This window comes from Cercospora beticola, chromosome 5, assembly GCF_033473495.1.
Source record: "Cercospora beticola chromosome 5, complete sequence".
NCBI classification, from domain to species: Eukaryota; Fungi; Ascomycota; class Dothideomycetes; order Mycosphaerellales; family Mycosphaerellaceae; genus Cercospora; species Cercospora beticola.
The window spans coordinates 4239724-4254927 of NC_088939.1; the positions used below are offsets into that span (position 1 = coordinate 4239724).

At 54.7% G+C, this 15204-nt stretch overlaps 5 protein-coding genes across 5 annotated transcripts; 3 read left to right on the forward strand and 2 right to left on the reverse strand.

Moving 5' to 3' along the window:
* Nucleotides 1-122: 122 nt before the first annotated feature.
* On the reverse strand, nt 123-2375 carry RHO25_008845 (uncharacterized protein; the record flags this gene model as incomplete). Its single annotated transcript, XM_023604651.2, has 1 exon — nt 123-2375. One exon carries the CDS (start codon nt 2373-2375, stop codon nt 123-125), a length of 2253 nt encoding a protein of 750 aa, XP_023460790.1.
* Nucleotides 2376-2586: 211 nt separating this feature from the next.
* RHO25_008846 (uncharacterized protein) lies at nt 2587-3394 on the forward strand (the record flags this gene model as incomplete). The annotated part of the gene is made up of 2 exons (XM_023604652.2): nt 2587-2913; nt 2969-3394. The coding sequence occupies 2 exons, from the start codon at nt 2587-2589 to the stop codon at nt 3392-3394; spliced, it is 753 nt and encodes a 250-aa protein (XP_023460789.1).
* Nucleotides 3395-4386: 992 nt separating this feature from the next.
* RHO25_008847 (uncharacterized protein) lies at nt 4387-5622 on the forward strand (the record flags this gene model as incomplete). The annotated part of the gene is made up of 2 exons (XM_023604653.2): nt 4387-4471; nt 4529-5622. The coding sequence occupies 2 exons, from the start codon at nt 4387-4389 to the stop codon at nt 5620-5622; spliced, it is 1179 nt and encodes a 392-aa protein (XP_023460788.2).
* A 3456-nt stretch (nt 5623-9078) lies between these two features.
* On the forward strand, nt 9079-10335 carry RHO25_008848 (uncharacterized protein; the record flags this gene model as incomplete). Its single annotated transcript, XM_023604654.2, has 3 exons — nt 9079-9327; nt 9382-9811; nt 9863-10335. The coding sequence occupies 3 exons, from the start codon at nt 9079-9081 to the stop codon at nt 10333-10335; spliced, it is 1152 nt and encodes a 383-aa protein (XP_023460787.1).
* Nucleotides 10336-11505: 1170 nt separating this feature from the next.
* On the reverse strand, nt 11506-12767 carry RHO25_008849 (uncharacterized protein; the record flags this gene model as incomplete). Its single annotated transcript, XM_023604655.2, has 2 exons — nt 11506-12254; nt 12308-12767. The coding sequence occupies 2 exons, from the start codon at nt 12765-12767 to the stop codon at nt 11506-11508; spliced, it is 1209 nt and encodes a 402-aa protein (XP_023460786.2).
* Between the last annotated feature and the right edge of the window lie 2437 nt (nt 12768-15204).

Consider the following 15204-nt stretch of genomic DNA (forward strand, 5'->3'; position numbering starts at 1 on the left):
GAGGGGTACCTTGACGGATTGATCTCAGCCCAATTGGACCGGAGAATAGCAATCTGTACTTTTCTGAAGCGCGTGTTCGCGCAGCATTACTTCTTCCTGCGGACTATTGAGTCGACTGATGGCTACTCGCTGTCATCGTCCTCTTCGACATCTAGCATCTCCTCATCGTCATCATCTTGACTGTCGGCCTCACTTTCACTGGCCTCATCGTCACTCTCTTCACGATCTTCTGCACCCCCTTTGGCAGCCTTCTCGCTAGCGCGCCTCCTCTCTTCCTCTTTCCTGCCTTCCTCGATAACTCTTGCCTTCTCCTCCCTGGTCTTCCGCTGTCCTACGACATACGCGCCCAGCGGAGTCTTCTCCCAACTGACGTCCTTCAGGAACGCATCAACGCCTTGACGGTGGTTTGGCGCAAACTCGACCTTTGCTCGCCTCTCCTCAATCCACTTCGCATTGGCCTCCAATTTCTGGACGAGCAGCTGTATGGCGCTGTTGATTTTGGTATTCTTGTTGCCACCCTTGCCCTTTCCTCGCTGATTCGCTTCTTTGAGCCAACGACGTAGCATGACTGTGACTGGAAGAGCAAGTTCTGGGAACGCAATGTTCTTGGCCCACATAACGAAGAATTCAGAAAGCAGTTCCTGCACTTGCTCAGCAACACCATCCTGATACGTGCGAGTCCGCAAGTATGACTTTGGCGCCCGGATCGTGGTATTGAAGTCCAAAGGCTTGAGTGTGGCTGGCTTCGGAGCCTTCCTCATCTCAGCGCTGTTTAGGACTTCGTACAGGGGGGCTGCGAGCGGAATGTAGGTTCCAGTGGCAAGGCTGACTCGTAACATAGAACGTACGAGTTGAAAGCGCAGTGGAAAGTAGGTCGCTGTTGGGATCAGTCGTAGTGCCCCGAGCGTGACTTGCACGAAAGGATATATCAGTGCTTGCAGCGGTGAGGACTTTTCTGTGCAGTGCATTGCCAGAACTCTGCTCCAGAAGTCCAGGCTGTGTACGTATTGCCAATTGTATATCGCTTTGTAGCTCTCGTTGGAGTTGTTCGTGATGCTACCTCGCAGGTGCAGAGCCAAGCTTCGGATGAATGTGAATGCGGTAGTGTATGCTACACCACCCTCGCCACCGGCAAGACCCCAAAGCTCAGCAGCAGAGTTCTTCATCAAGTTCACGCCAGGCATAGTGTGCACTGTTGTGTTGCGCGCGCCTTTTACTAGTGCCTGATAAGTGGCTTTGAGCACGTTTTCGCGAATGCCGGCATCGCCAATAACGGTCAGTCGACGCATGACAAGGAACGCTGCGATACGCGTCGCTTCGGTGTTGCTATGCGAAGACCAGACGACAGTCACTGCACGCGAGACATCCCGCACCAGCTTCTTGAAGGAAAGCAAGTAAGGCAGGAGCGGCAACAGCGATGCGAGGGTAAGCCGGAGGGTCGCTGGGTCTGATAGATGGTCCAGAAGGTGCAGGATACCAGATATCTGAGAGCGCAACATGGGGCCGAGTGTCTTGAACTTCTTGGATTCCGTCTGGACGTGGACTTTCCCATTCTTCGCCTCCTGTACCGGCAAGTGGTGCTCGAAGACTTTGGGGATCTCCTTCAGTGCAGTAGTGAGCAGCTCGTGGTAGACCTGTGGATTCGATACCGAGTACTTGAACTCCTTCTCCTCTGCGTCTGACGAAGAGATTTGGGCCGCGGACCTGAAAGCGATTACGACCTCTTTTGCGGCACGCAGAGAATGTTGTTCTTGCAGTGCAGCTCTCCACTTCTTGACAGTCTTGAGATCCAGCTCGTTGTTGTCCGCCTCGTCTTCTGAGTCGTCTCGCTTCTTCTGTTTCTTCCGCTTAGGCTCGTCATCGTCGGTCTCGCTCAATTCCAGATTGTCCAAATCATCAAACACCTCAGGCTCATCCTTTTGTAGCACTTTGTGGAACTCTGGATCCTCCTTGGCCAATCGATCAAGCTGCTCTTTGAAGTCGCCAACGTCGCTCTCAGAGTCTGAGTCGCCATCGCTATCTCCTCGCACCGGCGCCTGCTCCGCAGCAGAGCCCGAATCTGATGTCTCGTCGTCGCTGTCTCGTTTTCTCTTGCTGGCTTTCTTTTTGGGCAATTCCGGGACTTCGAACCCGCCTTGGAAGAAGTCATCGACGCTCATATCCTTGAAGGCATCCGCGACGGCCTTCTGATTGTTCCCATTCGTTGTCGGCTGCCCATCGGTTTCCCCATCCTTGCCTTCCTCTTCTGCCCTCCGCTTTTTCTTGCGCTCCTTCAGTTGCTGCTGCTGCTTGGTCTTTTTCAGTCCCTTGCGCTTTTCCAGTGTGTCTGACAGATGCTTCTTCTGAAATTTCTTGGTCGCCTTGCTGACCGGCATCGTGGCGACGGATGCAGATATGCGTGTTGACGGAAGGCGGAAGTGGTGTTGGAGCTCATGGTCGTAGTTCGAGTCCAAAATTTCAGCGGGTCCGGGGACAGAAGCGGAAGGGGTCCGCGCAAGCTTGCACCCACGAGCTCAGCAACGACGGCACAGCAGACGACAGGCGGGCACACATGGCATCAACAACAACTCCGACGTCCGCAGCAACATGTACGCTCCACAGCAGCTGGCCTACGCGCCCACGCCGTACAGCTACACGCCATCGAATAACCTGACGGCCAACATCAACTTGGACGAGGAAGTGCAGCTCGCCGACACAGCCGCCGAACGAGACCTGTACGAATCACTTGCAGAGGTGTACAGCATCATCATCACCCTCGATGCGCTAGAGAAAGCGTACCTACGAGACAGCATCAACGAAGCCGAGTACACCGAGACATGCGACCGCCTGCTGCGCCAGTACAAGAGCAACCTCGCCGCCGAGAGCGTGCAAGCTGCCTTTGGAGATCTGGAAAGCTTCAAGGCTGAGTGGGGAGTGCGTGCGCCCATTGTGCGCTCGGACATTGCCGTGTGTGCTGACGGCATTGCAGCTCGAAGTGCCCAAAGCCACGGAACGACTGCGTATCGGCCTTCCAGCGACGATTGAGAGTGTGCCTACGCGCACTTCGTCACAGCACCACCGAGCGTCCAATTCTCACGCCCCAGGCAATAACGGTCCGGGAGCTGCCGCAAATGCCACAGCCATCGTCTCTGCATCGGAGAACTTCATCACACTCTTTGACGCCATCCGGATGAACATTCTGTCCAAGGACACGCTCCATCCTATTTTGGTGGATACTATTCAGGCGGTCAATAAAGTCACCGACCGGGATTTTGATAACAAGGGCAAGATCGTGCAATGGTTGATTACCTTGAACCAAATGCGAGCTGCGGAAGAGTTGAGCCCGGAACAGGCCCGAGACCTCCAATTCGATTTGAACGCCGCCTACGAGGGCTTCAAGGCTACTCTTGGGTAGGGTGCCAGCGTCGGCTGTGGGTTCATCTTGGATGCAGTACTACCAGCAACTCACAGACATCACATCTGGGATAGAACGTCGATCTTGATAGCTTTGCGAGCGTTATCGAGTGCGCCTCTGGATTCGGCCGATGTAAATTCCCGCTGCATGCGAACCCATCATCCGCTCGATCTGGATAATTCCACCAAGGAGGGGTCTGAGTTGACATCGAGGTGTGCTAAGCCAGCACTTTTGTTCGAGGCTTCTAATTCGTCACATGTGATGTCCTGGCAATCACTCGAGATCTCGGCTTGTCACATTGATTTCGCAATGAACGAAGCTGCACAAAGCCTCTCGGTCAGTGCAATGGCGTGCGCTCTTCTGACACCGTAGCAGAGGTTCCTGCGAACACACAGTGCGAGCTGAGTCATCATAGAGCACGTTCGTGGCGGCCTTGTGCGCCTCGACCCGATGACATGGCGATGTACCGGCACCGCACTGCCGAATTGGACATGACATGTCAATCTCGGCCCGGGGTATAGAAAGGCAACTGAGTCGTCGAATCTGCAGGTACGCGTAAACAACCAGACAACCACATCGATCGCAATGCAAATACCCGGGTATTGTTTTGCTAATGGGCTGCTGCATACAAGGCACTGCTATTGCATGAAGGCAGCGCTGTCTGGGTCATATGCCTCACGTCCAAGCCCAGGAATAGCAAAGCAATTCAGTCCGAAACGCTGGCTAGCTGCAGGAACGGGGTGTGAAGAAGCATAACAGCACCGCATACACCTGATTGTAGTTCGCAGACTGCGCGAGCCGTTGGCGATAATGATTGCAGCATGCATAATCGACGCCTGCAGGATGCAAAGATGCCCAATTGATGCGCACTAAGCATTCCAGGAGATCGGCGCCATTTTTCGGCCTGCATGTGGTTGTTGGTCTGTGCGCGCCGCGGCTCTGCATCCGAAAGACGTTTGGATTTCGAACCAGCGCACATCGAGGCTCGAACCATGCATGCGTCCGCAAAACAGCTGACCACGAAAGATCTCGGTCTCGCCGATGGGCGCGAGCAGGAGAATGAGGAGGCACTGGACGGTAGGCAGGCCCCATGCATGCGTATTCGAGTGACAGGTCAGCTGATCGACCGTGCAGTGCTCGATCTGCCGCAGCTGCACCAGCGCCCGAAAGCAGAGACTCTGCTCTTGACCCTCGCCGACCTGAGCTCGCAGCCAGCCTCGTGGGATGCCACACCCCGCCATGGAACTCCGACGTCGCCGTTATCGGGCACATCCACGCCATTTCGCAGAAAGAGAAAGATACGTAGTCAAGGCATACCCAGCTACTTGACCAAGATCATAGCTAGTCCCCTCGCTTGGATCGAGGACGATGAGCAGAAGGAATGCATCTGGGAGGCGGCAGCGCAGCGCCTTAGCGAACGGAGTGGGAGGACTGCTATGGGCTCGATTAGCAGGACCTTCGTCATCCCGCTACAGCCAGACCTGCCGCTGTCCCACGACCACAGCACTGGGACCACCATGACAAATGAGAATGACATACATGCAAGTACGGACACCATTGACGGGTACCTCAACCTCACTCTCCGTGAGCCCGCATTGACTGGCGATGACCTGGGCTTGAAGACTTGGGCATCATCGTACCTCCTCGCCAAGAGAGTTACTGTCCTGCAGCATACACTTCCCCGCCTGCCACAACATGTATCGATTCTTGAGCTCGGTGCAGGTACTGGGCTAGTGGGAATGGCAGCTGCTGCAATCCTCAAGAAACATGTCATCATGACCGATTTGCCAGAGATCGTTCCTAACCTTCAGCACAATGCGCGGCTGTCCGCAGAAGCAATTGCGTTGCATGGAGGCAGAGTCGATTGTGCCGTGTTAGACTGGATGCAGCCCGGGGCATTCTTCCTCGAAGGCATGCACGAAGGTCAGGCGCACACCTTTCCCCTGATATTTGCAGCCGACCCGATATATGGTCCCGAGCACCCGCGTCTGCTTGCCCAGGCGATATCCTATCACCTGATCGAGAACAGTGATGCACGTGCAGTAGTCGAGATGCCACTCCGCGACGCTTACGTCGCCGAACGAGAAGCGTTCAGGCAGGCCATGAGTGACGTCGGTCTTGTGCTCCACGAAGAGGGTCAAGAGACCGGCTTTGATGACTGGTCCTCCGCAGTCGACGACGACCTCATCGAAGTAACATGCTGGTGGAGTGTGTGGAAGCGGCGATGACATTGTTTGGCAGTTATCTCCCTCCTTCCATTCACCACAGCAGAATGCTCGTAGGTACATCAACGATTGTTACACTCTTCTCATCTTTCACGACATTTTCTTTGCATAGTCTTATTCACGGCTGCTCATCGCTACTTCCTCATTTTTGTGGCAGTCCTTATAAATACTGCTGATGTCTCTAGCACAGGAACAAACAATGAGTGACACGTTGCTATCGACTATTCGAGTGGGTACTGACAAGCAAATGACAAACTCTGCACTCATCCAACAAACATTGAACCCCGAAGGGCGAGCCATTTGTGACGCTTGCAGTCTGCGTATGCTCGAAACCGCTATGTCAGCTGCTAGCGGTCCAAGAAGGTCGACGATACGACGATTTGGAGAGCGCATGCGCTTCGAGAATCGAGCCAGTGTGGGTACCGCTCCTAGCCAAATGAACAGTCCAACCGCATCCCCATCGAACTGGAGCGAGTCTTACGAAGAAGACGAGCGCATTGCGGATCGAATTTTTGAAGACTTTGCAAGATTCGAATGGCCCAGCCAGGGACATGATCGGACACCTTGTCCTTCGCCAACAATCAGCGAGTCGTCTCATAGTCCTAAGTCGAGTAGGTTTGCAGAGTCCTGGATCGCAGACCTGAAAGCCTCCGCGTCGCATGCTGGCATATCAAGCATAAACCCGTCGCTAATGCAACACATGAGAGATGCGGACATCAAATGGGCTCGCCGCTCGACTGGCCCTGTCCTGGATATGCCTGACATGTCTCATGGATTTTGTTCACAAACCGAGGCTGCTTCACCATCAGGGCTCGTGGACCCCAAGCATACCGCCGCCAACACCCTCATCGCTTCTCTTGATGACGACTTCTCGCCGACATTCCAGTCTTTCATGTCGACCGGACGCTCTGCCAGCGATGCAGACTCAGACGTCAGCTATCTAGACTTGAATGACCTCGACTCTCCAGCCGCGCGAACAAGCTCGTACTCGGATCGTGTCGAAAATGGCAGAAGGGGAGCAATCGTAGGACGTGGACGCTCGAGGACGCGGTGCCACAGAACTGGCTGTGAATGCTATGAATGCAAGCAGTTGAGACTCCCTTCATAGGCAACCCATTGCGAGCACACTTCGCTGCTTGCGCTCACTCTCCAAATTTTGTGAGATGACGTTGATTCAGCTGCATTGTGCCTGGCTAGACGAGTCATTCTGCCGCTTCGGCGATGCAACCGTAGACGCTTGACGCCACGCACATCGTCGTGGTTGATATCATCTGGCAGCTGACAGCATCAGCGAGTTCATTGACATCACGTTCGTCCGTTGGACGGTCCTCTTGATGAGTTGTGAGAGGCTTCTGATGCGATAAAGGCACAATTTGGCTGTGAGCCACACCCGGTATTGACATTTGCTGCTGGATAAACCGGATAGCCAGTCGGGGCCGTGGACTTTGAATTTTCAGCTGGGCCTGCTACACTCGACATCTATTCCCTTCGTTGCTCTCAATAAACACATCACTTTCGAGCGTCCCACGAGCACCGTACATCGCAGACCGATTCTGCGGAGCAGAACAAAGGTCTGTGGCTGGACTACAACATCAGCCTGCGTGGTTGTTGCCCTGCAAAGTGGCCATGGCTCTGCGCTCCGCACTCACAAGAAGTCAAATAGATGAGTTGATGACGCGCAGGCGGCGACGTACAATGAGCTTGGACGACCTGTACGGCCACGCGACGTATATTGCTCGTCCAAATTGAACAATCTATCTACCTTCTCACGTTTGTGAAGACGTCCGTAGCATGATGGAGTTCGTGCTGCATGATATATTATGGAAGCCACGGACGAGGCACTGCCAATGCATAGATCTACTGTGCCTGACTAGGCGAGTCATTGTTGTACATTGTTCCGTATACCATGTCTAGACATCACGTCTATGGCTCTGTGAGGCAGTCTTTCAGAGTTCTCATCCTGCTTTCCGGCGCATTGCTTTTCTGTAGTGCTGCCATTACCGGATGCGTTGAAGCTTCGTCGCTCTTCGGCATGCCGATGCTTCGGCTTCGTGCATTGAGCCATTGACCAAAGAGGCAAGCGGCAAAGACCAATGCGGCCTTCGACTACGCCGGTGTCGTCAGTGTACTGCCCGCAGAGAGCTCACATCAGGTGATCCGCTGCGGTGTGCGCTGCAAAGTGGCAACTCTATCGTATACCTCAACAGGATATCATGACGAAGTGATGGGGAGCTGCGAGCTGCGAAGCTGTGCAAGGTGTGGTTGTGGTTACCCAGAGTTTGGTTCGGTCAATGTCAATTGAGTCAAGTCCGAAGCGGTGGAACCAGCGCGAAGCCTTCCCATTCCGCTTGCTACCACGCCTTCGCTACCACTTCACCTTTCACGCATGTGTGTCTCGGCGGAACCATACATTCTCGCAGCTGTCCATTGTCCCAATCGAGCATCTCGTAAAATCGCAATTCGGAAATTTCTTTGATCTGCAAGAACCTGCAATTGCTGTCTTCTGGTACAGGATCTGCTGGAATGAGCCTCGTATTTCGTTCTTGTCTTGATCTGCGTCTGGAATCTGAGACATCAAAAATGCTGAGCCACGCCTTCGCTACCCCGGGTCCATTCAATACGTACTACTCCTTTGGGACGTACTGTACCGAACACTTACAACGTGGCGAACCCCCACCGGCGGAGTGAGACAGCCGCTCCCAAGAACCAGGTTGAGCGCCCCCTTCCGGGTGCTGGGATCAAAGGGTTCGGGGAACCTGGTGCTATCCAGAGGCTGTTTCGAAGGTTAATACTGCACCCTGGGACACGGGTCGACGAAGTTTTGGTGCAACAGAAGCGTCAAAGTCGACAGCTCCGAGTTGAAGCCTACTACTCCACCACTCTAAGTTTGCGACAGCAGCGTGCGTGTCGGATATCAAGGTGCCGTGAGCACATGCACTTAGGCGAGCGAGCTGACGGGGTTTGCATGTCTTAAAACTCGAAATGCATCGTCGCATGGCCGAACAGCACGTTCTGGGCGCTGCAGAGCCGGCAGAGGTATGCAGCTTAGCGAGATATGGTGAGTTGGCAGTCGTGGGCCGTGTCGATGGCAATTTGACGGTGAGTGTGCTGTGTTGTTCAATTTTGAGATTGCTGACCGTAAGTCTGGTCGGCTTCTCTGAAGTGAGGCGGGGAGTGAGGCGAAGCTGTGGTGGCTCAAGACGACATTTACCCCGCCGATGAGCTGTGAGCTTTCCCCAGGTAAAGTGCCTCGCTCGACCGACCGACGAGCGGATATTCCGAGAGCAGCGGCGCAAAGATGGACTTCTTCATCATTGGAGCACTTTGCCTTGTCAGTATTGTAAAAGCGACTGCATTGGCGGCCTTTGTATCTTTCTCGATCATCAACAGATAGCAAGCTGTCCCGGGTACCTTCCGACCGTGAACAAAGTGCCCAGCGAATGCAAGAGCGAGGGCAGAATGGCGTTCAACGAGATACCGGTATTGGATCTGTCAGAAGCCAGGAATGCGGATACGAAGCCAGGCTTCCTGAGAAAGCTGAGAGACGCATTGCTCAATGTTGGTTTCCTATACATCAAAAATGTGGGAATCGATCAAGAGACCTTCGATCGAGTGTGCGAAGCAGGCATCAAGTTCTTCGATTTACCGGAGGAAGAGAAGCTCGCCATTGAGATGAAAAACAAGCCGAGCTTTTTGGGATACTCCCGGGTAGGTGACAAAGATCTGGCAGGTATATATAATCGTTGCTAAGACACAATGCAGCTTGGGAATGAAATCACAGCACACAAGGCAGATTGGCGAGAGCAGTATGATCTGAGTACACCCCATGATCTTCCCACAGACAAAGATCCACTATACTATAATCTGCTTGCCCCCAATCAGTGGCCCAATGAAAAGCATTTGCCTAGTTTTCGTGCCATCTTCGAAGACTACATGCAGCGTATGGGCGAAATCAGCATGTTCTTCACAAGCCTCATTGCAGAGGCCTTGGATATGCCTGCGAACGCTTTTGATCGTTTCTTCGATGTTGGGCAACAGCATAAGCTGAAAATCGTCAAATATCCGGACAATGGGACAGGCGTGGGACAAGGCGTTGGTCCTCACAAGGACTCCATGCTCACGAGTTACCTCTTGCAAGCTTCTGAACACAAAGGACTCCAAGCCCAGAATACTCGCGGAGAGTGGATTGACTGTACGCAAGCCACGCTCTTCTAGCAACTGATCTAGCTGACAAATTCCTCAGGTCCCCCCAAAAGAGGCACTCTCGTCGTCGCCGTAGGCCAAGGCCTCGAAGCTCTGACAGAAGGCACTTGCGCGAGCACGACACACCGAGTCCTCAGTCCAGCCTCCGGCACCGGCGCACGCTTCAGCATTCCCTTCTTCCAAGGCGTTTCCTACGATGCACAATTCGAATCAATGGACGTTCCAGAGCACGTGCGAGCTTTACGACAGAATATTCTTCAATCACAAGATGGACGACGGGATGACGTCGAGTTCACATTTGTCAAAGGGCGCTGGTCGCATCTTGGCGAGGCGACGTTGATGAATCGGATTAAATCGCACCAAGACGTTGGTGAGCGATGGTACCCAGATCTGTTGGCGCAGATCCGCGAACAACAGGCGCGAGATGCCGCGGTGGTGGAGAAGGGGATTTCTGGAGGAGCCAATCATCATGTGGTCCAAGAGGACAATACGAGAGTGGTAGAAGCGCATTAGCAGGTAGATCCTTCTACGACGTTGTGGATTCACTCCTCGTTCACAAATTTGGTCGGTCGGTACTTCTCACCTTCTGGAGTTGAAGTCCGTCTCCGCTGGTTGTGAGGTGAGGTGCTAGGAGCATTGTCCGGTGGTATAGTTCTGACCAGCTGAAGCCTCGAAATTAGCGCTTTGGCGCTTGGATAGACGGGAACAAGAAATTGGCGGTCGTAACTCTCGCCCGTGCATTGCGTGCTGCTTGCGATTGTGTACTATAGAATGCGTGAGCGTCATAGCCGCGTAGTGTTGGGCATTAGAGTAAAGCGGACTAAGAACCAACCATCAACCACGAACTTAGTCGGAATGAGGCTCACACGGGATGAAACATGTTGTTTGGAATAGATGATTTTCGCAAAGCTATAGTAAGCATATTTTGCTGGCGCCAAAGGCCAAAGTGCGACCGTTAGGTGGTATTACAAGTACATTGCGCGTTCGTTATCTGAAAAGCAATAATAGCAGTCCATCTGGGTATCCCTTGCCTGCGAAAGCAGGTACTGTGGTTCGTTCTGTTCTCTCTCATCAACGCCGTGAAAGCAAACCCGTAGTCATTTCCCCTCAAGTATTATAACAGTAGTAGTAGTGTTCTAGCGTCTGGGTCGCGGCAATGTGTACCGGGGTTCAAGAATTCGTAGCTGTGGCAGCCAGTGCCTGGGCAGCAGCAGCACCGCTCATCATCATGTGAGATTGAGTGCGATAGACTTTGCAATGGTAGTGCCGGCAAGCCGCTGTTCCACGGGCCGCGCTTGGCCCAGGCGCGCCGGTAGTGCTTTCGCTACCGGAGCTCTGATAGAGTTTGCGCGTCGCGCGAGCTACCTCGCATCTCGATCAAACGGTGCTTTGGATGCGTGAAATGCAATGTGGTCTGAGGGCCGGGCTGCATGCGGGGCGCTGTGTGTTGTGGTGTGCCGACCAAACTGTGTGTCGCGCACTAGATGTGATCAGGTCTGGTTCCGATTGTGGTCAATTCCGCTTAGCCGCGTGGGTGGGAGGCAGGTGCACACGGTCTGTGCTACCTTGATTGGGCGTAGTCAATGCCAGAAGCGCACGCCCAGAGGGACTTTCAATCGCTTGCCTATCCAGGAAGTTGTCGCGATCAACGCGCCTACCAAAGATGGCTGGGGGAACAGCTGATCAAGCAGTTGGGTAATGCGCCAATGGGTACGAGCGGCCGGCGGCCTCCTCTCGGTATGTCTGCTGCTGCGGATACGGCTGTCCACTTGTGGCCGCGTGGAACGACGCATTGGGAAGCGGTGGTGGATGCATCTGGGTATGTGGCGAACTGTAGTCCGGGCCGGTAGTTGGGACTTGCATGGGCGCCACCTGGAAAGCCTGTTGGGCTGGAAATGCGGTCTGGCCTTGATAGCTACTGGGGCTCGACGACACAGAGATGTTGGGAAACTCGCTCTGTGGGGTCATTTGAGTATGATATGTCGAGGACTGGTATCCTGATTGTTGCGAGGGTGCCGTCTCATATTGAGACGGCCTCTGCTGCTCCTGGCTAATGTATTGGTAACTTGACGGGGCGGCGGACCAATCTACTCTTTCTCCATGCTGGAATGTAGCTGAACCTGGTGCCTGCATTGGGTCCTGTAGGCTGCTTCCGGGTGTTTGAAGAGGCTGCAAGCTCTGGGCGCTCTCATGCGATCTCCAGGCGGTCAAGGTAGGTGCATTGGCAACAGAACTGGCAGTTGGAAGGCCCATCCCGTTAGCAACGAAGCCTGCTCCATGTTGCCAGGAACCATGGCGCGATCCTGATCCCTGAGTTGTGACCGAGTTGTTACTTGTGGATGTTGAACCCGGGCGTGGGATAGAGGCACCGGCAGCGTTGACCGGTGATGCGGATGGGACAGACAGCAGACTTGACTCTGGCAAGCGTTGACCTATTGCGAAATGTCAGTCAATGTGACAATTGTGGCCAGCGTCGCCCACTCACCTTCGGAGGGGATGCCATTCATGTTGAAACCTGCTTCATTGAGCTTGTTGCGCAGGTAGACGATCTCTTCTTCGAGTTCGCGATTTCGTTGCTGTGTAGCGTGTGCGATCTTCTCGGTTTGCTCTTGGTTGCCTCGCAGCTCGTTGACGGTCCTCTCGAGGTGGTCAATGTGGTCCTTCGTCCGTTGTCGGATGGCACGTTGGGCTTCTCGGTCGTTGGCTCGCTTTCTCTCGAGCTGCGCGGCGGACAGCGTAGTTACGCTTCGAGTGCCAGCTCGAGAGGCGCGCTTCTTGGTGGAGCTCGTTGACGATTTCCGCGTATCAGATCCGGGAGAGACATAACGTTGCGACGAACCCTTCTCCAACGCTCCATGGGTAGATGAGGAATCAGAATTCATTGGTAACCATGGAATGTGGTCGTTGAAGTGGTGCCACGGTGTTGTAGGAAGAACGCACGTCATGTGGAGTGCTTGTGAAGGTGGTATGAGGAAGGAAGATGAGGTACGGGAGCGGGAAGGCCGGTTGATAGCCTTGCTTTATCCGAGTTGGTGAGTGAAGCCGTCCAGTGTATCCGGCGTGAAATGGTCTTGGTGGTGAATCGTGGTGGACACGATGCTACGAGGGAGGACGAGTAGCTATATGCATGAAGCGTGAGTGAGGCTCGAGCTCCTGGTAGTATAGGTGCTTTGCTATAACAGAGCAACGCAATAATGCGAGCACCGGAGAGGATGCGCGAGAGACGTTGATGCTAATAACCCAGTCGAAAGCCACGGAGTGCCCTGACGGCCGGTCTCTGCCGGTGACTTGCACAATGCGGTCACAGACATCAATGCCTGACGCGGGCTCATGCACGGCCGGCATGACAGGGACCTGGGAGGCGGTTCCTGCAGATGCATGCAGCGTACATGGCGGCTGGCACACTCAGAACCCCATAGCTGGCGCTGTGTCCCGGCCGCCGGCCACCCTCGCAGTCGACTGGAAGCTCCGACCATTCTCCTCTCGATTGGATGTGATCGCCACGCACACACTTTTGTTGCACGCACGAGCCCGAGCCGTGGTAGCGCGCAGGGCTCGTGGCTGCGGTTGCACCAGCGCAGAGGGATATGTCTCACGGCCGGGCACACTCGCTGAAGTTTGGTTGCGCTTTGATACTCCACGTGGGCGGGTTAGGTCATCACAGCGAGGTGGTGGGTGGGCGCCACAATGGCCACCAGATCGCCCGAACTCTGTTCCTGGCAGGTTGCACCATGTCCGACTCGCCATCGTGGTTATAGCAGACGCTGCTATGATATTGTGAAACTGCCAACCTCAGACGTCTCTACTGCTGCATCCCCGTCTGGTTGTCTCACTGGCGCGGGCAATATCCTGGGCCAGGCACGGCTCGACCCTGGAAGTGAATTGGTCTCTTGCCCCGTTGCGGCGCCGCCCCGAAGGATTGCGCGAGAGGGGTGAGTCTGCGGTGCAGTTCTTTTGCTGTTTGTGCGTCCTGTCCGGATCGCGCATATCGAGTGCGGGAGGATCTTGGCTGCGATCTCTCCCATACTAGCGGCCGCAGCTCATACACAATGCGGTGCCCACACTGCGACTGATTTGCACCCACGGCGGCGGTGCGCAGCGCTGAGCGCAATGAGAGAGTAGGCAACTGAAGACAGCGCCAAGACGGCTTTGCTCTCTGTTAATAGGCTGCGCGGCAAGCCGCCGGAATTCACCCGGGCGCTCTCAACGTCGCTTCGTTGGAACTCATTGCTGAAAACATACAACGAACATCCCAGCTGCCCTCCGCCCGCTACACGTCGGATCAACGACCCGGACACAACGTTTGCTAGCATCGAGAGGAGGAGACCGACGGCATTCCCATGCTGGCAACGTCTACCCGCAGAACCCAAATCAGCGCATGCAGTCACGGCATGCCGACACGAAAGTTCGTCGTTTACCCGCGGCCGCAGCCCGCGCGGGAGTGCACATCTCCCATCTCGATCCAGCACTCCCAGGTGAGCGACAAAGCTTAATATGCAGCACCGCCCACGCACAGCACGCTTGTGACAGCCTGGTTGTTTTCCTGCAACCTGCCGCCGGCTCTCGGAGTGCGGCGAAATCTGAAACATACCACTTCACTGATCACCTCACGCCTTCGTTGGGCTCTCAAGCACCGCGCCTGCTGTGCTGCTGTGGGCGTTATTGACATGAAACGTAGCGCATTCGAGCTCCTGGACTACCTCGAGGACAGCGCGCCCACCGGGCCCTACAAGATGCCAGTTCAATAGACTGGAGTGTGACGAGGCTGCGACGCGCACACACAGCTGCGCATATCCGGAGCCGAATGCGGTAAAATACAGGCTCGCGATCTCGAAATGCTTGCTGCTGTCATCGAGACCGCCTCAAGGTCTAGCAGCTTTCTGCTGGGCTGAGCAAGAAGCAATTCATCCACGAGAGTTCAAACCTAGTTGTCTTCCCCGCTGCACGAGCTAGTGCCGCATACCAGCATGCTGCACGACTTCGTTTTGGGGTCCAATCGTAATGATCTGCAGCCACCAACTCTATTGCTCACCAGCCAGAACAACCACATCATGTGGCTGGGCTCGTTGGGGCACCGCACGCAATGCCTGCCAGATCCCGATGACATCTTCCTAGACCGACCTGCCGTGGCATCTGATCCGATGGCTATCGGCATAAGCATCCAGCAACTTGTGTGGTATCGTGGAAATAACACTGCCACGGCAATACGAGCACCCCAAAGTATGCTGTTGAAAATCCACTGGGCACAGAGCGGAATGCGACGAACTCTGAGAGCCGTGGCAGGCCGGTGCTTCGTGCTGTCAATCTAACGGTTTACATAGCAACGGACATTATGCGCGAAGCTATCTTGGAGACACCGGACGGGGCACTGTGGCTCAATGC